The sequence below is a fragment of the Halyomorpha halys genome, unplaced genomic scaffold (assembly GCF_000696795.3).
Source record: "Halyomorpha halys isolate HHAL.00 unplaced genomic scaffold, Hhal_1.1 Scaffold422.1, whole genome shotgun sequence".
In the NCBI taxonomy this organism is placed as follows: Eukaryota; Metazoa; Arthropoda; class Insecta; order Hemiptera; family Pentatomidae; genus Halyomorpha; species Halyomorpha halys.
The window spans coordinates 980947-1000240 of NW_027111899.1; the positions used below are offsets into that span (position 1 = coordinate 980947).

A 19294-nucleotide genomic window follows, 5' to 3' on the forward strand; every position below is an offset into this window, starting at 1 on the left:
ATCCTCTTTTCAGCTTACTTTCCATTTAAAGGAGAGTACCTCCCTGTATATAGTATGTATGTAAACCATTATATTTTTAACTAACCATCCGAAGAGTTTTAACAACATTGGATTTATAATTAAATTCATTGTAGTAGTACTAAAATAATACTAATAGTAATTTCAGATATTATATTATATAAATACTAATAAATAACTAGTAGTAATATATAAAATAAGTATCATGACTAAAATAAAGTTGTAAGCTTTAAATGAAACCCTGTTTTTAAAGGTGACGATCCCGTGATAGTCGTTAAAACGTTAACAACCCTGGCTAGGGAGGCGGAAGCGCAGCTTTGGCAATGGGAACTGTTTCGATCCTTGGACATTATAGTATGCTTTATAAAAATAAGTCATTTATTATATAGGTATTTATGGTACATGTAATGATTAATAATATAATTACACTTAAAACTACTGAAGCCATTATGATTTATGTGGGAGTACATTATTAATAAATGAATTGTTAGTACTGGTGAAAATTTCATTTTTGATTCACATCTAAAGATTAGGAGACTGGATAATTGAAAGAAGAATGAATGAATTGGGCATCGTAAATAATACATGTTCATATTACATATTTTATTAAACTACAAATGCTAGCCTTTAACTAACTTTTTCCTGGTTTACAGTCTTGTCCACCGCTGGACCCATCTCATGCTATCTGTATCGCGGCAGTGATGGCAGCAATGAAATGCCACGCAGTCGGGATCATGGTGGTGACGACTTCCGGGAAATCAGCACAGCTGGTGGCCCGCTACAAGCCTCGATGCCCGATATTTGCCATCACTAGGTACGGCAGCGTAGCCAGGCAGCTTAGCCTCTGGAGGGGGATCTTCTCTGTCCATTACATAGGTAACTTATCCAATAACACCAGGTATAGAAAGTAAGCAATTCAAGATGGAAGTAACAAATAAAGCGGGAAAAAAAATGCTTTTCTTTTTAACAAAGTAAAATCCATCGTTGATTAATTACTTATTTCATCATTTCTACTGTTTATTGGTACAAAGAAAGGGTGGAAAGTAATGCTCATGTGCTTCTAGAGCGCAAACGAAATGAGCTGCTGCAGCGCGCTAGGCGCTAGGTGGTAGGTGAAAGAATTATTCTCCTTCTATAGACGTCTGTAAATTTAAAATGAAGTTAACAGGTGGTTTTTAGAAACAGAAGTATAGAGACGTGTTAGAGTGTTATATCAATGCGAGTGAAACAACGAATTGTCCTTGAATTTTTAACTGCTGAAAAGGTAAAACCAACTGAGATTCATCGTCGTGTAAGGGTTGTTTAAGATTACGATACTGTTGATAGATCTACCATAAATCGAAGGGTAGTGAATTTTGTAATTGCCAGCCCGGAAAAACAATAATTATCCATGAATAACACCAATCATATATGGAACGTCCGATAACTGCAACAGACGATATACATAGCAAACTTGTTGACGTTTTGATGTAATCAAGAGTAAGAGGCTACAGCCTTACTCTAGAAACACCCTAAAATCAACATCATCGATTGGAATGAAAGTGCTTTCACACTCTCTTTAACACCCTGATCTTGCACCTTTTTACTTCTTTTTTCTCCTCAACAGAGACCTCAAGGATAATCCATTACACCTTAAATGATGATGTGAAGGTAACTGTTGAAGTCATGGATTCAAGAAATGCCGGAAACATTTTTCAGTAACGGAACTTCTTAAACGTTAGAAGTTATGTGTTAGCCTTAACGGAGACTATATTGAAAATACTATATTTTGAAGCTTGAGAAGTTTACTGTAAAGTACTTTTGGTCCCGTCTTGCTTCTTATTTTCATTCGAGTTCTAAAAGCATGTGTGCATTATTTTTGTAGCTGGCCCTCTTAGTTTACCATTCAGTACTTACTCAGGGAGAAAAATATCGAACAAATGTTTTATTCCCTTGGGTAATGTTGGAGGAAGGAGCGTAATGGGTAGGGTAAGCTGTCTGGAAAAGTGAAGCAAGCAAGTAAAGAAAGGCAGGTATTATGTTGAATTCTAAGGGCGTGGCAGAGGAGTAGGCGAAGAGTACGATCCAATCAACCGCTGCCTTCTGTTTCAGATTGTATTACAATTGCGGACGTTTCTATTAATCTGAACGTAAACCTAGCACCTAAGGCATGGTCAACTCAGTTGCCTTTTTGGATTCACATTCCCTTTGATGGCTCGCTCGAGAAATAAACAAACGTAACGGATTATTTTCAGTTGAGGTTGGGGCCTAAATTCATATGAATAGGAATCAGTTTATAATATCAGTTCATTACTGACAACAATGGTTGATCGTCTTCCCCATCATTTCTACGAAGTGCGTTCTTCTGGCACAATATATTTTTCTGAAACAGCTGCTGAAACTACTATGGAAACCTTTTAATGATATAGAGTAAAATTACAAAGTGATAAGTTAATTTACATAAATTAAAACTAGTTCTTTGAAGAAATAATTTTATCAAATTTGCCTACAGACTGACTGACTCGAAACCAAATTTGCGCCTTGATAACTAATACACAAAATGCTAGTGAAGCATTTCAATTATGAGGGCATGCTTTTTTTCTCATATTCTGCATAAACACAAAACTTAGTCCTTCAGTAGTGAGAAAGCAAAATACTGAACATTTTGTTTTTGTTATCCGTACCAATAACTAAGTAAAACAGTGACATGTACTCAAAATTAACCACACATTTTCAAATTGTAATTAATACATGATCATTGAGTCCAAAACAGTTGCTAATGAAAAGTCTGGATTTTAGATAAAAACCAAAATTAAAAGAACTAATAAAAAAAATATTGGTAGCATCTACCAAATTTTTTTAGTAACTATGTAAAACTATTTTTTAAGTCGTACCTTGCTTTTGTTAATTGGTTCAGTACTTAATAAGAGATTTATCTAACAGAAATAATGAATACGTTTTTATCTTGAGTAACCTGTAATTAATGATGTTTTTTCTTTATGGTTTTATTGCATAGTTATTGAAACGTTTAAAATTATTCAATTTATTTTATATCTTTCGATTGATTAAAATATCGTCAGCAATTATTTAGTTCACAATGGAGTCAAAATTAACAAACCTTGAGGAGGAGGTTATGAGTGTTTTTGAACTGTTTTAAACAGTTTAATAGATAATTAATCTAATCCATCTATACATTTAACATGTTTTTAACTGTAGTTATATTTTTGAATGGCCATAGCTGCACCTAATCCCTGCTACGCCCGAGATGTAGATCTCCGCATTCAGTATGGGATAGAAATAGGCAAGATAAAAGGGATCATCGCCCCAGGAGAGCCCCTGGTGCTGGTCAACGGTTGGAGGCAAGGCGCCGGTTTCACCAACAACATCAGGCTCGTCTACGTCTCAGCCAGCGATCCTTGGGTTTATCCTCATTCGCCAGCTCCACATGGGACTTACCATAAAATTCAACCAGACCCTTATCCATGAGAAAGAAAAAATAAATAAATTGTGTAATTAACATTCCTTTTATTTAAATGGCTTGGCTGATTTTGTAATAGAAAATGGAACTAACAATATAATATAAATCGTTGAGAATAAAATTAGCAAAGTAAAGTGCAGTAATATATAAATAGTAATAATAAAATAAGAATAATAAAAAAAATAATAATAATAATGAGTAACAACTCATGTTACGTATGAGTGTTATTAATCCAATATTCTATCTGTGATTTTGTTCACATGAACGAACGTATTTTCTTATTGAGGATGGTAAGACAAATATTTTTTATCACATTTGTATTAGTTATTATTTAAACTTACAAGCATGGGTGATTCCAAAAAAATAAAAGCTAAATTTTCATGGCCAAAATTTCGAGCTAGTGAACCATCTTCAAAAATTCCCCAATTTTTCACGTGTCTTCCAGATATCATGAAGAACACCATGCAAAAAAAAATTGAGCTCAAATCGCCTTTTTAACTAACAAACTCATTTGTTTGGGCGGTGGAAACTATCTTAACCGCCGATCTTTGAAGGAATCCGGAATGTTCCCCATAGCAAGCGGATGCGACAGAATAGTGAAGAAATCGTAATGCCTACTATAGTAAATAAACACTTTATTTTTATAAGATTTTTCCAGAAGAAGGACATGTCTCGAGTTTAAAGGGAAAAAAAGTTGTTAACTAAAACTGATTTAATTCCAGGTTTTGAGACCAAAAAAAGAACTTTGATTGAAGTAAAAATCATATTTTTACTCTTTTATATAATATCCATAAAAAGAGATGAAACGAATATTAAAAACAAAACTAAAAAACACATCATTATATAGTATGCTTCATTATCACTATGATTTTTTTTTTTGTTAACCTCCGGTATACTTACTATTAGCTGTTTAATTTATCAGAATATTGGTAGTTAATTTATTATTTGGACTCTTCAATTTATCAATTACCTTCCATTAGATACTAAAGCACCTAAAGAACCTGATGAAGTATTAAAAATTTAAGTTTAATTTAAATGTCAAATTCGTGGTTGTAAGCTTGTAAATGTTTTCAACCGCAATAGTTGGGGCGATCGAGGAGGTTGTTTAAAATGGGTTTGCCACTGCGGAAATTATTATTAACATTTTTATTTCACTTGTATATTTCTTTTAAAACCATTTTTATTTATAACTCATTATGTTTCATTATTTTACATTCGAGGGAGCGCGATACCAGCATGGTAAGGTGCGATACTACTGACTCCAAGGATCCGGCTGGACAGAAATTTGTTTTCTGTTACACTGTAGCCGTGAGTCAACTCCTGTGGCTTCTGGAGCCCTCCTGGGGTCCATCCAGTCTCATAAATTGGCTACCCTTAATTGGGTAAAAATCTGGCGTAATTCTGACCAAATTACCTCCTTCCACAACCGTTGGTCTACTTACAGTACTTCCTTACAAAGTACCCCTTAAACCCTTGGCCCTCCATGGGTTGTAGTGGTACAGATTTTAATTTTTTATTTTATATTTGTCTTAGTCTCAAATCCATTTGAAACCTCTCGCCATATAATAGATATATGAGTCTTTTTTGTTACTTAAAAAAGCTTAAATACTTGGTTCATAAACATGGCGTAATTTATTGGTATTTTTCCTTGAATAAAAATTGTTAACTTGATGAACAAAGAGATTTCCTAATAATTCATCGATCAATAAACAGTGTTCCTAATGATTCATCGATCATCGGAAAAATCTTATAAAAAATAAAGTGTTTATTTACTATAGTGTGCACTCTCTTCGCAGTCTTTTCGCTTCTGCATGCTTTTGAAAACATTCAGGATTCCATCTAAGGTTGGTGGCTAAACCAGTTCCCAACCACCCTAACAAATTAGGCCCCAAAAAAGTGATTTGAGCTCAATTTTTGTTGCATACGTTAAATGATTCATCGATCAAGAAAGAGTGCTTCTAAAGATTCATCGATCTTGGATCAATCATTAGGAATACTCTTTATTGATCAAGTTAACAATGTTTATTCAAGGAAAGATACCAGCAAATTACACTATAATTATGAACCAAATATTAAAAGTGTTTTAAGCCATAAAACGACACTCATATATCATATGGCGAGAGTTTTCAAATGGGTTTGCGACTCAGACAAATGTAAAATAATGAAACATAAAATGAATTATAAATAAAAATGGGTTTAAAATAAATCTACAAATGAAATAAACATGTTGATAATAATTTCGGCAGCGCCAGCTACCCCCCAAGCTAACCCATTTTGCACAATATCTTCGCTCACGCCAATTAATGCGGTTAAAAACATTTTACAAGCTTACCATCATATCACTTGAATAAAGATTGTTAACTTGTTTAATAGAGAGATTTCCTTATGATTCATCGATAGTCATTTCAATTGAAACACGCATTAAAAATTTATAAAAATATGATATGTTATCATGAAACTTGTCAGCTTCTGACGTCATTGTTCGCCGTAGAGGTATGCTTAATGTTACGTCCCACCTCTTTGCTATCGAGTTCCTTCTTCCAGTTGTCAACTTGAACTCGGCTTGATAAGATAGGACCGGTATCTGTTTGTTAGTAGCTTGTCTCTTGTAATTTTGTTAAAATGGGAAACATTATTAACTCCTCAGGTGGTTCTCCACTTGTTATTGTTCTCTTATGTATATTATTACACTTAGCGATCAGCAGTGAACCGGAATTAGATCGAAAATTTTCTAAGGCTGAAATACAGGTAACTTCTATACTATACTATAGTTCGAAGTTAATTTAATTTCCTAGGTTTAATTAATTAATTGTTATAATTAAGATTATTTAATTTTACAATTTCTATGTAATGAAATACTATTTGACAACTTGTTTATTTGAATAGTACAATTTTTGTAGTAATTCTTAGTTTAATTACTAATTGAATGAAATTCCATTTCTTAACGATAATAGTTAGAAGGAAAAACATTTAAACTAGACATTTTAATTTGACTATAATGCAGGTTGCAGTCGAGTATTATGTAATTCTGCCATAAACACTATAATTTTTGAACTTTAATAACATTTATTCATACAAATCCTTTGTAAAGTCATTTCATGTGATTGATAACATTTTGCATTTACTTATGTGATTTAAATTTCACAATTTTTTATCTATGTTATTTTGATATTTAAAATTGAAAAATAATGTTCATCAATTAAGAAGGTTTCAGCTTGCATGGAACAAAAGCAATATTGGTTCAATACCAGTTTGAGGAGTCTTATTAGTATTTACTTAATACAAACCATGATTATAGACCTATCTATATTTATATAACTATCATTTTAACTGTTTTCTGATAATGACTAAATTATATGTTTAGTGTTTTATTGAGTTATTGAATGATGGCATCCTAAGTACAAGTATCTGATACTAATTTGATGGTTAATAAAAATTAAGGAATTTGTCCATAGGTGTTTCTCTAACATGGCTGATGGGTCTGTAGTTACTTATACATAACAGTCAACCATTGCCATTCATTATAACTTGAAACCATAAGGTAATTTGCATTTTTGTGAATTTGGCCCCCAATCTTCAGGTGAAACGATTCATCTTTTGAAGAAACGGAATTCAATGGCTTTGATCCAATTAAAACAGTAGTAATAGTAATGAAAGTCGTAACTCACTAAAATGAAACACTATAACTGTGTACAGCCCACTCCCTATGCTGGATTGACACTTGTCAACTGTTACCAAAATTCACTTTCATGGTTATCATCAACCATTGAATGGTTGATGATGTTCTGAGTTGTATATTTTTTGATGAATTATTTGAAAAATACTCTCTGTGTATAGAAATTTAGCTACCAATTTTATCAGGTGACACTTGTTACAATAAATAGAACTTACCAACTTAGACTGAATAGAACTTACCAAATAATACAATATGTTTTAAAATGTTTTTCACATTAGAAGATTCTGTTTTTATATTAGATAGTTTTATGAAAAGTACTTCCTTTTAATGTCTGTATATCATACACATTTTCCCATCAATGTTTTCCTTTTCAGGAGTTATTTGATTTTTATCCATAGTTCTATACTTTGTCTTAAATTAAAATATTTTATGATGTACCCTCTAAGTGTTTTATTTTCACTATCAAACTCAAGTGAAAATAAAACACTTAGAGCAGTATAAATCATAAAATATTTTAATTTAAGACAAAGTATAGAACTACAGATAAAAATCAAAATGACAATGTAACTACTGAAAAGATTGTTTATCCTGAAGATAGGAGAAGAGTCTCAAAACATTGATCGAAAAACCTTTCACAAAACTACCTAAAATTAAAATATTTTTATTATATTTTATAATTCCTAAGTCCTATAATTTTAAAATCCTTATAATACGCTTTAAAGATATACAATGTATACAAATGTATTTTATGGTTTCAGAGCTGCAGTGGATGCTCTCTTAATCGACTTCCAGAAGTGAGAGCTTTTATTTTTGAAGATGTTCCTAATTAGTATCCTTCTTTCTCTTTTATGTTTAATATTTATTAATGAAACTTAAAAAAGTATTAGATTTTTTGTTTTAGTTGATTACTAAACAATAAATAAGAGATGTTATCTGCTTTTGTTTTGATGTATTATGCCAACATTAACATTTTAGCTTTTCCGTTACCTCCATGAAGCTGGCTTTTGTTTGGTCCATTTATTATTATTCTCTTTTTCCCAAAACCTTTTAAACTCTTTTTGTTTCAGAGCTTTCTACTGTGGATTGTTAGCTAGCTCAAATCTATCCTATAAAAATGTGGTTATTGTATTGTTTAAGAGAGAGACAGAGAGATAGTAATGTTCGAATTTTTCATAAATGATGCTATTTTTGCTTGTATATTCAATATGGATCATGTTTTTCTGTTAGAAAATTTTTTAAATTAAACATCAATTTTCAATTTGTAATGCTTGAAGATTGCTGACTGACCATGTGTATCAATAAATGGAATATAGTCCGGGTGCGGTCAAATAAAACTCAAATAGTACAAAATATTTCTATTTGACCACACCTGGAGAATTAATGGATGATGTCGCTTTTCTTGTATTAATGATGATTACTTAACCTTGTTGACTTTTTGAGGTATTTCCTCATCATCTGGCGGTTTCGGTTGTTTATTTTGCAAAGGGTATTATTGCCAAAAATAGAATTTGAATAAATAAGAAAAAATGTTCCCATGCTTTTATCTGAAATAATTGGAATAATAAACATTTATGAAAATATATGCGCATTGTTATCCTTAATAGTATAATAAATTATGGAGGTAATAAGTGTAATTAGCAGTTGGTTTAGAAAAAAACTAGAAACTGTGGTTCATTTTCTTTTCAAAACTTAAAAAAAAAATTTAAGGAACGTTTGTGTGTTATGATTACAAAAGAATGTATAAATAAATTAAAGTCTATTTGGACCCTCTGCAGCAGAAAAGGAACCTACCCTCAATTTTTCAAAGTATGGTTTAATACTGGGAGCAAGGTAGCACAATGCTACTAACTCCAAGGACCCGAGTTAGAATTCGGCTGGTCAGAAAATTGTTTTCTGTTACACTGTAGCCATGTGTCAACTCCTGTGGGTCCTGGAGCCCTCCTGGTGTCCACCCAGCCACCTAAATTAGGTAAAAATCTGGTATGATTCTGACCAAATCACCTCCTTGCACAACCGTTGGTCTATTTACAGTACTTTCTTACATTGTACTGAATCCCTGACCCTTCATGGATTGTAACGGTATATATTTTAATTTTTAATGGTTTAATACTGCATAACCTTTCATAAGGATTAGAAACAATAATGTAGCATGGTTATGACATCTATGAATTGTTTCGCTAAATCTATTGGTTCCCACCCTATTGTAACCATGGTGGTAGGGGTATGTTTTCATTATGTGGGACTGCTACAAAATTAAAGTTGACCTTTCGAGACTCAAAATGGCACCACTACAGTAACGAGGTAGTTAAAGTCGACACCTCGGTTACAGACTGGCCTTTTCTATTAACTGACTACAAAAACATTGAACCCTGAAAATGTGTAATATCTCAGTACTTCAAAATGTTTGAGAGATCAACTTTACAAAAAATTTGATTTTATATCTATTTCTATAAAAACCTCTATTACTAAAAATCTGGTAGGAAAGGAAATGAAAAATTTGAATATTATATTAATTTTTCATTGGGATTTAATAGATTACCTGAATTGTTCTAATTTTTTTTTTCTAAGTTTCATTAGATTATACTGGTATTTATTTGATAGCTAGTGTTCCTTAAAAAATAAAAGTGAGGATGCTGAATTTAAGCATATCCAAGGTGCTCAACCAGAACTTGTTCTCTATTCACATGACCACAAGGTGAGAAAGGAAAAAAAAGTTTTTTACTATCATGCTTTTATAATAAAAAATATTTGTATTTTTTGTTTCAAATTCATATATGCACTAAAAGCTATTAAAAAAAAAAACTCACAAAAGTGGGCAATTACATCTAAGTTAAAAAGTTTAATAAACAGTAGTAATTGAACAAATAAGGGTCACATCCACACCAGCACTTCTGTAACAAGATAAGTGCCACATCTGTTGTCTTTTCTGTCAGTTTCATATGTTTAATGTGAAAGAGAAAAGGAGAATAGCAGAAAATTTCATTTTCAGGAAGTATATTATAGCTTTTACCTTTTAACTTCTATCATACAGACTGACAAAATTTATAATACACAAAAAAACGAGAGCTTAGTATGTGAGAAAAAATGGAATTTCCTAAGTAAATAACACTGAAATTCTTTACATTTGTAGAGTTTTTTTTTTTCTCATATATTGAATAATAATAACTTCAAAATATACTTTAGGGATCTAATTAAACCACCTACCTGAATGTAGGTTTTGTTTCTGCTTAGGTTACGTGGAATTATATCAAAATTTACTTTCTTTAGTGAAACATTTCGCTTAAATGCCATTTATGAATTCGCCTCTGAAACTTGAATGAATTATACTTTAAAATATAATAAAAATCATTCCAAAGTTTTAAGATTACAAATTTTAACGTTTTACTTTTAATATTTTTTCTATATAATTTTAATTTTATTTTTTTTTTTTTTGTTTTTTTAGTTCTGTTTCAGTTAAAAATGATATAATTTTAGAAACAAGAGTAAACTAATACATTTAGACATTTGTGACATTCCCTCGACACTATTAGTATTATTGAATCAGAATTTCATTTCATCAATACATGTGTTGTCAACTGTATGTTTTGCATTGTCTGGTTTTGTTAAATATCAATTGAATCTTTATATATATTTAATTATGAGGGTAGTTTAGAGGGAACTAAATATTACCCATGGATGAAAAGAAAAAAGTGATTTAGAGCTGGTTATGTAATGAATGATCAATTAGTGGACTACATGAGTTAATTTTAATGATTGAATATAAGCACATAATTAACTTTACATTACAATTATAACAGAGCTTTAACGTGATTTAAATAAAAGGAATTATTTGGCCTAACTAAAAATTTCTGTTTCTGTTCTAACAATTTAATGAAGTTTTCTATTTGAATAAATTCATTCTGATTGACAACTAATATTGCCATTTTTTGCAAGTTGACTGGATGTTAGGCTTACTTGATTGGTGATTTCTTATTAATTCAGTTTTCTTTCTTAGGTGCAATTTAATGAAATTAAAGTTGGTTGCTTTTCAGTTGTGGTACTCTAATATGTATGACGAAGTCTACAAAAGAGCAAGGTAGCAAGGTAGATCTTTACATGTTTAAAGTATTGACCATGTTATTGATGTGTATATGGTGAAAAATATATTAGAAGAATTTTTAATTAGTTAATAGTATGATTGATAGTGTTTAAGGATGTGATCCTTAAAATTAAAGATATTTCATATCTTCTGATAAGATTATTTGATTACTGAGAATGGAAATAACTTATTTTCATATTACTTTATAACAATAAATATGGTAATAATTAGCTTAAAATGACTTGAGCCTAGAAAAAAAAAGAAAAATCATAACTGACTTAATATTGATACTTTTATGGAATAGCTTCAATGTACCCCTGTTAATAAGATTGATTAAAACATGTAAGAAGGGATAGATTGATTTTATTTTGAAAAAGTTAATTAGTTGATATTTCTTATTTATCAATTTATATGTGGTCAAATAAAAACTTTTATTAACCAGTCAGTTATCCAAATAAATCAGTCCTATAATGCTGGGCTTAGTATGTAAAGTAATTTTTGGAGATTAAGACATCACTTTAATTATAAATGTAATGAGCTAAATTAGTATAAATTTGTTGTAAAACAGTAAATGTAATAATTTAATAAAAATAAAAGTTTAAACTAATATCTATTATATTTTTATATATCTTTTTTAAATTGATAATGTGCTTAATTAAAAAGCTTTTAAATAGATCACTTTTTACCAATTATTTATAAGTCTATTATATTTTTGTAGGAAGTAGATAGAATTCCTTTGAGAGACCTTTCCAGAAAACAATGCAATGCTCTACTAAAAGAAAAGGGATTCGCTAAGAAGAGCAAGAAAGTTGAAAAGGAGCTGTGATTTGCTATCATTTGATCATCATGTATATTTATGTAATTTTATATATTTTTTTTCAATAAATTCATAAATTTGGTTTGATTTTGAAGCATATGATTAATGTTGTATTTGTCAATAAACATTATGCTTACTATAAGTCTCCATAGCAACAGACTTGTTTAGGTGGATAGGTTGACAGTTTCTGTTCTTGTAGTTAGATATACTTGAATTTTATTGTTGTATTGTTTTTAATTAAGTGAAGTAAGTTCATATCTCATAACTTTATTTAAAAGTACTTTTCAAAAGAATTTTTAATCACTCTTTTTCTTCTCATGTAGTGTACTGGTGAAGATATTTTTTGTTGTGAATATCTGAAGTATTACCCAAATCCCTTCCTGTTGTTCCCATATTAGAAAATAATGGAGGAGGTAAAACATGGATTGTAATTGTAATAACAACGCTTAACAATAAGGCTACTTTAACAATTTATTCCTATATAATTTATAAAATTAAATGAAGTAATTATGGAACCACATTGTAGATTGTATCTATGAATTTACTTTTACCAATCCTTGTGAAATGTTATCCTCTATTCTTATGCAAAAAAAAATTCATATGCATTGCAATGTCAGATAAGTAATTAATTTTTTATTTTATTAAATATAGCAGTTATCTAGAGTATTTCTTTCAAATTAAAGAATTACAATTATAACACCTATTTTTTAATAGTAAGAGGGATGAGATAGGTGTGAACATATAGTTTAAAATATATATATTGTGAATATCTTACAAATCCACACTTATGTGGAATTCCATTTTAGATATTTGTTTATAATGTATATTGAAATGCTTTGGCTTCATGTTAAAAAGAAATTAAAAGTTATAATATTATTAGTAGCCTAATATTTCAGTTTGGTATCATAATGTAATTACAATAGATGAGTCATTTTCCTTGTAAATTTGTTATTAAAAAAATTTTTTTTAAGTTATCAAATTTTTTGATTTTACTTTGTTCTCAAGATTTATTCTTGTATTTTTCCAATTTATATATGTGTTCTTTTGTATACAAAACTCAACTCTCAATTCATTGCTACCATCATTCATGGGAATTTCATTATACAAAAAAACATATTTTAATTTTTAATTATGTTATACATTTTCGTCAAAAAGAAAACCACCGGGTGGAGACGAATTATAAGTTTAAGTACACAAAAAGTCCATTGTAGTATCATAAAGATTAATTTTTTGATCTTGCCAATTTTTTGCCCAAATAGCAAGTATAAGAAAAGGATAAAATCTGATCACTTTATATTGGATAAAACATTTACAAAGTAGATGAGCCATATAGATTATTAATGAAAATTGGTTAATTTCTTCCAAGTAATATAAATTTCTATAATAATTTTTGGATTCCTTTAAAGGTTGAGAAATTTTTTCTACAGCTGGAATCTGTTCTCAGCAGTTGACACTTGTACTTAAAAAATGTATTACAATTTCATTGGGATCAGTAAAATTATTATTACACTCCTTATACTGGTTTCTTCCTTATTGTTTTTGTAACTGAATATTTTACCGTTATTACCTAAGTTATTTCTTTATTAATTTTTATAATTTACTTTAATTGAGTGAATAAATTATTTAAACATTTAAATTTATGAAGGAAATTAGTTTTTTGTTCATGTTATCATTGTCGTTATTTTTACCTGCCTATTTTTAATTAAAGCAATTTTTATTATTAGTTGTAGTTATTTATTCATATTTTGCTTGACCAAATCATTTTAATATTTATGTAATTTATTATATCTCCCTCCATACTTCAAGAATTTTTTAATTCTTCTTATTGTAAGACAGATTTGACCTTGTTTCCTGCATTTAGTCTGATGTCTCAAGACTAATCAATTAGGGATTAATTCCCAATGCTGGTAAAACAATAACTAAATAGTAAGGGTAAGGGATTAATTTATTCAGAATGTTCGAATGTCTTCATTTCCTCCATTTTTTTTCAGGTTATCCATTACTTTAAATGTTAACTTTTACTTTTTCAGTTACGGCTGTTTTGTTAATGTTAAAATCTTTCAGGACAATTTTATAATCCATTTATCACATGGCAAAGAAGTTCGGAAGAGTACTTACAATATCTACTATTTAACATTATGAACCTTATAACATTTAACACTATAAACCTTATAAAATTTTAACATTTAACATTACATCCCTTATAACATTTAACATTATAAACCTTATAACATTTAACATTACAAACCTTATAACATTTAACATTATAAACCTTATAACATTTAACATTACAACATTACATCCCTTATAACATTTAACATTATAAACCTTATAACATTTAACATTACAAACCTTATAACATTTAACATTATAAACCTTATAACATTTAACATTACAAACCTTATAACATTTAACATTATAAACCTTATAACATTTAACGTTACAAACCTTATAACATTTAATGTTATAAACCTTAGTACTCTTCCTACCACACAGCGTGTGAGTGACTCAAATAGTGGGCAATTCTTAGTCCAATTTTATCTCATTTCTAGAAATGCAATTTTAAAGATGTGGCGTAGTGCATGCATTAATCAACTATCTACTACCCTACTTATAGATAAAATTAATCCTCATCCGTTTCAGGAGAGATGTTTATATTATTCACTGTGGCAACATTTCCCTTATTAATTTTCCAAATGACCCTTTCAAGTGACAGTTTGAATAACTTTAACTTCAACTTTTTTCAGAAATTAATTTTATTATTTCTTGTTGTGTTTTTTTTTAGCATTTTTCTTTTGCAAAAGTATGACAAAAATATAACAGTTTACTAAAATATGAATTCTGCTCTTAACCATTTATTGAATTCTAAATTGCTAATAAAATTAATATTTAAAATACTAAGAATGATTTAATGAAGCTATCTTGTCAATTAAAATGCTTATAAATAGGTTGAGCCGAAAGAAAAAATATGTATGGTGGCGAAAACATTTATCAAACTGATTAAACGGAAAAACCTGTGCATGCTCCTGCACAAACTCATACTAGAACAGAACTTTTATTTTCATGTTTCTCGTTATTCCCCTTTACCTTTTAAGACTTTATATATGTTAAAAATGATTTTTGCTTAAATCTTTGGCTTTCCAACCATATATGATACATCTGTATTACTACTCTTATTTCTGGAAAAGTGTTTTCAACCTGGAAAAAACTAATAAGGTTTTTTCCTAACTTCTTTTATTAATGTTTAAAAATTTAAAAACATAACAAAAAATTTAGTTTTTCTTACTTGTAACAAGGAGCCGTTTTTTGTCTATTTCATTCGTTGGGGCCTCTTACCAAATGGCTCCAGGTATGAATCTTGAGTTTATCTCTTTTCAGCTGGAATGTTGAACCCAATCTTCTACTAACCCTGGTTCACCTTACTACCTTAATTTTTAAGCAATAAAACCTATTTAATTAACCTAACTAAATGTTGTTTATAAATCAGAAGCATTCAAGGATTACTTACAACAGGTAATCTTTGTCTCTGATCTCATATGAGATATAATTTTTTTAGTGCATTCTAATTCTCTTCTGGTTGATCTCCCAGTTTTAAGACAGATTGATTGCATGTTCAAGACCAGAAGATGCAGTAATAATCAACTAAATACTCACGAGATCATAAATTTCACTTTAATTTAATTTTAAAATTAATTATTTCTTTTCTGGCTCTTCAGAGTATTTGAGACATTCGGTTGTAAAACATGGTAACTGAAATTTTTTATAAATTGAAGTTTTTGGTTTACCCTGGATTTTTCAAGGCTGATTTCATAAATAGTTGAAAGAATCTTTAAGAAATTGGTTTTCTTAGGAGAGAAATGTTTATATTATGTTATAGTGACTGCTAGTTGAAGATGAAACATTGTAATTAACTACATTTTAACATTATAAAAATTTTCTTATTGTCCAGCTATCATGTAGGACTAGTCCAAAAGCCCAAGAGGAGAAAAAATAAGTTATTCCAGCCCAATTTTTTATCACTTTGGTGAAAACTATATACAGTTATTAGTCAAAATTAATGACTACCAACTAAAGTAAGATGTTTTGGGAAATATCATGGAATCGGCTGCTCCTAGGAAGATAAACATTAACTACTTTATAGTACATTTATATGGCTTTAATTGGGTGCTAATAGGCATCTGCATATCTAATATTTGTGGATATATAGTTTTTCAGGAGGATTTAAAAAAAAAAAAACGATTAATCAACATTTTGCAAATTTGTTTTGGCGAATATCATGGCAACTATCATGACTCCTGCTACTACTCTTTAATTGAGAGCTAATAAAAATCATTTCTCTTAATATTCATTTTTGTTATTTGGAAAAAAAAAAAAAAGTTGCTTCTTGAAAAACTGTATCTCGTGAAATACTGAGCATTAACATCTTTATTAGGACACATATTTTGGAAAAATTTAAATTATGTTATATTACTATGAGGAGAAGATGGTTGAGTGAGGCAATACATATTTAATTATTTATATATATGTTTTAATTTCCCACTTCTTCCATTACTTTATTTTAACTAATTTTCATTTTGTACATATATTTACTAACTTTCATGTATATTTTGTTATTTGTTCTATCCTCTTATTTAATTTTAATATTACTCTTCTCAAACTTTATCTTCATATAATACTCAACTTCATATCATATGTTATATAATAACATCGTTATTTTTATCAAATAACGATGTTATTATATAACCTATTGATTTAATATATGTTATATAATAACATCAAACTTTTCATGTCTGTTAACACTATTTATGTATCTATAATGTTAGTTATTTTCTAATCATTCTGTATATCCTTTTTTTCATTGGTTGTTATCTTATTTTTTTCTTTTTAGCCATGATGAAGGCTTAAAATTCTAGCTGAAACATTGGCACTAATAAATAAGTTTTATACTTATTTGTGTTGTTCACTGATTGCACACCCCACCATCTTCTCCTTTATGTATAAATCCACGGTCTACTATTAACTCATCATTATGTTATATTAAGATTTTTAGGGTTGTAAGTAGTTTTAAAGATAAGGAGCTCCGAATGAAAAATTATTTTTTTAAAGCAGCCACTATTTTTTATTCTCCCCTCCCCCAATTATGTTTTATATTATCATCAATTTTGACTTGTAAATAGTTATAATGTTCATTAAAGTAATAAAATAATGGAATGAAATAATTCTCCTCTCTTCCCCTTCTCTCCTCCAGGGCTCTTTGACTAGACTAAACCCCTTAATTGTCTATATGAAATATAAAGTTCAACTAACAATTTTTCGAGTATAATTTATGCTTGTTCAGTTTTATTATTAATCACATGTTATAAGTAAATAGAAAATAACTTCCAGTACTAATAAACTGGAAATTTTGGTGGAGTAATAGATAGCTAAATTAGATCACCTATGTGTACCTGTGAGTATATGTGTTTAGTATATATTTATGTTAAAATATTTGTTTATTATTTATATCTTCCATATTTCAGTTGGAGGAGGTCGATAAAAGTTTAAAGGAAGCTATCTCAGAGCTAAACGAACTGAGAGAAGATGAAGAAGTGCAAGAACTGTTGAACATTGAAGAACTTGCCGGCAAACCAAGCATCTTTACCCACCCATTGGCTGACATAATTCGAGAACTGAATTTAAATGAAGAAATAAAGAAACAAAATGAAGAAAATGATGAACCAATTGTAGAGGAAGAAAAACCCAGAGTTGAGGAAGTTGAAGAAGTATCCAAATTTCGAAAACCATCTCGGCGTTCAACGAGAATAACAAAATCACCCAGCAGAATTTCTTCTGGTATGCCGAGCAAACACACTTCGGGAGGTTCGCATGCAAGAAAGACCACTTCTAGAGAAAGTAAAGTTATTAGACCTACTAGTCAGTCGATCCGGTTCAGCCAGGCTAGTGGCAGGAAGAGTAAACAGATCGAGTCGAGTAGGTATATTATCTGATATTATGGCTGCTAAAACATTTTCCAATGAATCATTACTATTATCTTGGTAATAGTTTACCCCTACTCCCCCAAAATGGCGGAAGCCTTTTCATTTGATTAAAAACTGTCAATTTCTGTTTTAAACCGCTCTTTAGAGATTTATATATGATTGGGAGGTATGAATTTTTCTTCTACTTTTTGATTAACATAAGAGAAATTGGTCAAGGAGTCCAGGAGAAAAATTGCAGTTAATTCTATTGCAACATTTCATAACAAAAAATCCTAGACACTAAATTTATTTTGAGATAGCTATATTTCAGGAATTCTTTGACGTATAGATGCTTATTACCACTCAAATTTTATTTAGTTTAATAAAGTGATAAAGTATTTTATAAGAGTAATAGTTTTCATGAAAGTTGCCGAAATAAACTCTCAAAATGATTATATTTAGTAATTTCAGCAAAATATTTGGTTTATGAAAAACTATTTCTCAGGTACAATTAGACGTACAGGGTCTGTAAGCACTCAAATTAAAGCTAGTTGAATGTACTATAAGGTAGTTTATGACATTTATAATAGTTATAACAAACTATATGGGTCATATTTGAGAGAATTTACTCAAATTTAATAATGCGATATGAAGTATTTTAGTTTTGTAGGTTTTTTAAAATATGGAGTGCATCTTAAATACTTCAATATTTACCTTCTAATGGCATTTTATTATATCTCCTCTATATAGTCTAGGTAAAAACTGAATAATTTTCTGAAAGCAAATAAGGCACGTTTTGTTTTTTACTTAAAAGAAATCAAAAATGTATTTTTTGTACTTCTTAATGGCCGCCATTTTTTATCCTCTTTAATTATGATTGGCAGTCTTCAATTTTGACTCTTAACTGTATATAGTTTTCGTTATCTTGGGCTCTTGGACTATAACTAAACATAGTCTATACAGAAATAACATTTTTAAAAAGTACATAGTAATTGTTATCTTCTTATGCATGTTTTTTTTTTCATGTTTTTTATTCACTAGGTACGAACATTTCATCCAAAATAGTGAACGAGAAGGTATTTTCGGTTCTAGTCGGTTGAAAAGTACCAGGAAGAGAGGAAATTTGGAGTTACTGTTTTCTTTTTATTTGTATAAATGGACCTCAAGAATCTAATTAGTGTTATTCAAGAACATCCTTCCTTATGGAGTATGCATTATGAATATTATCTTCGGAACGTACTAAGGAGCTTATGGGTAACCGATGTTGAGGAAATACGTGTTAATATGGTAA

The 19294-nt window shown here is 29.5% G+C and overlaps 3 protein-coding genes across 7 annotated transcripts in view; all 3 read left to right on the top strand.

Annotated features, from left to right (window-relative positions):
• The window catches only part of LOC106682533 (pyruvate kinase), a 48838-nt gene extending 45322 nt beyond the window's left edge, over positions 1 to 3516 (top strand). The window contains exons 8-10 of the mRNA XM_014423443.2: positions 272 to 372; positions 672 to 894; positions 3236 to 3516. Of these exons, the coding sequence (XP_014278929.1) occupies positions 272 to 372; positions 672 to 894; positions 3236 to 3483 (572 nt within the window). The 3' untranslated portion in view covers positions 3484 to 3516. The remainder of the gene's footprint in view (positions 1 to 271; positions 373 to 671; positions 895 to 3235) is intronic.
• Positions 3517 to 5998: 2482 nt separating this feature from the next.
• LOC106682538 (selenoprotein M) lies at positions 5999 to 12145 on the top strand. Its single transcript, XM_014423449.3, has 4 exons — positions 5999 to 6223; positions 7910 to 7980; positions 9777 to 9846; positions 11948 to 12145. The coding sequence occupies exons 1-4, from the start codon at positions 6098 to 6100 to the stop codon at positions 12053 to 12055; spliced, it is 375 nt and encodes a 124-aa protein (XP_014278935.1). The 5' UTR covers positions 5999 to 6097; the 3' UTR covers positions 12056 to 12145.
• A 109-nt stretch (positions 12146 to 12254) lies between these two features.
• Positions 12255 to 19294, top strand: part of mmm (missing minor mitochondria) — a 54413-nt gene continuing 47373 nt past the window's right edge. For 3 of the 5 annotated variants that reach the window (XR_010844043.1, XM_067049816.1, XM_067049821.1), the window contains exons 1-2: positions 12370 to 12459; positions 17566 to 18016. Coding sequence is in view for 3 of the 5 variants with exons in the window: in XM_067049816.1 (XP_066905917.1) it covers positions 12451 to 12459; positions 17566 to 18016 (460 nt within the window). In the remaining 2 variants the exon portion in view is untranslated. Of the gene's footprint in view, positions 12293 to 12369; positions 12460 to 17565; positions 18021 to 19294 lie in introns of those variants that run through there. The other 2 variants (XM_067049819.1, XM_067049817.1) reach the window with 2 other exon arrangements.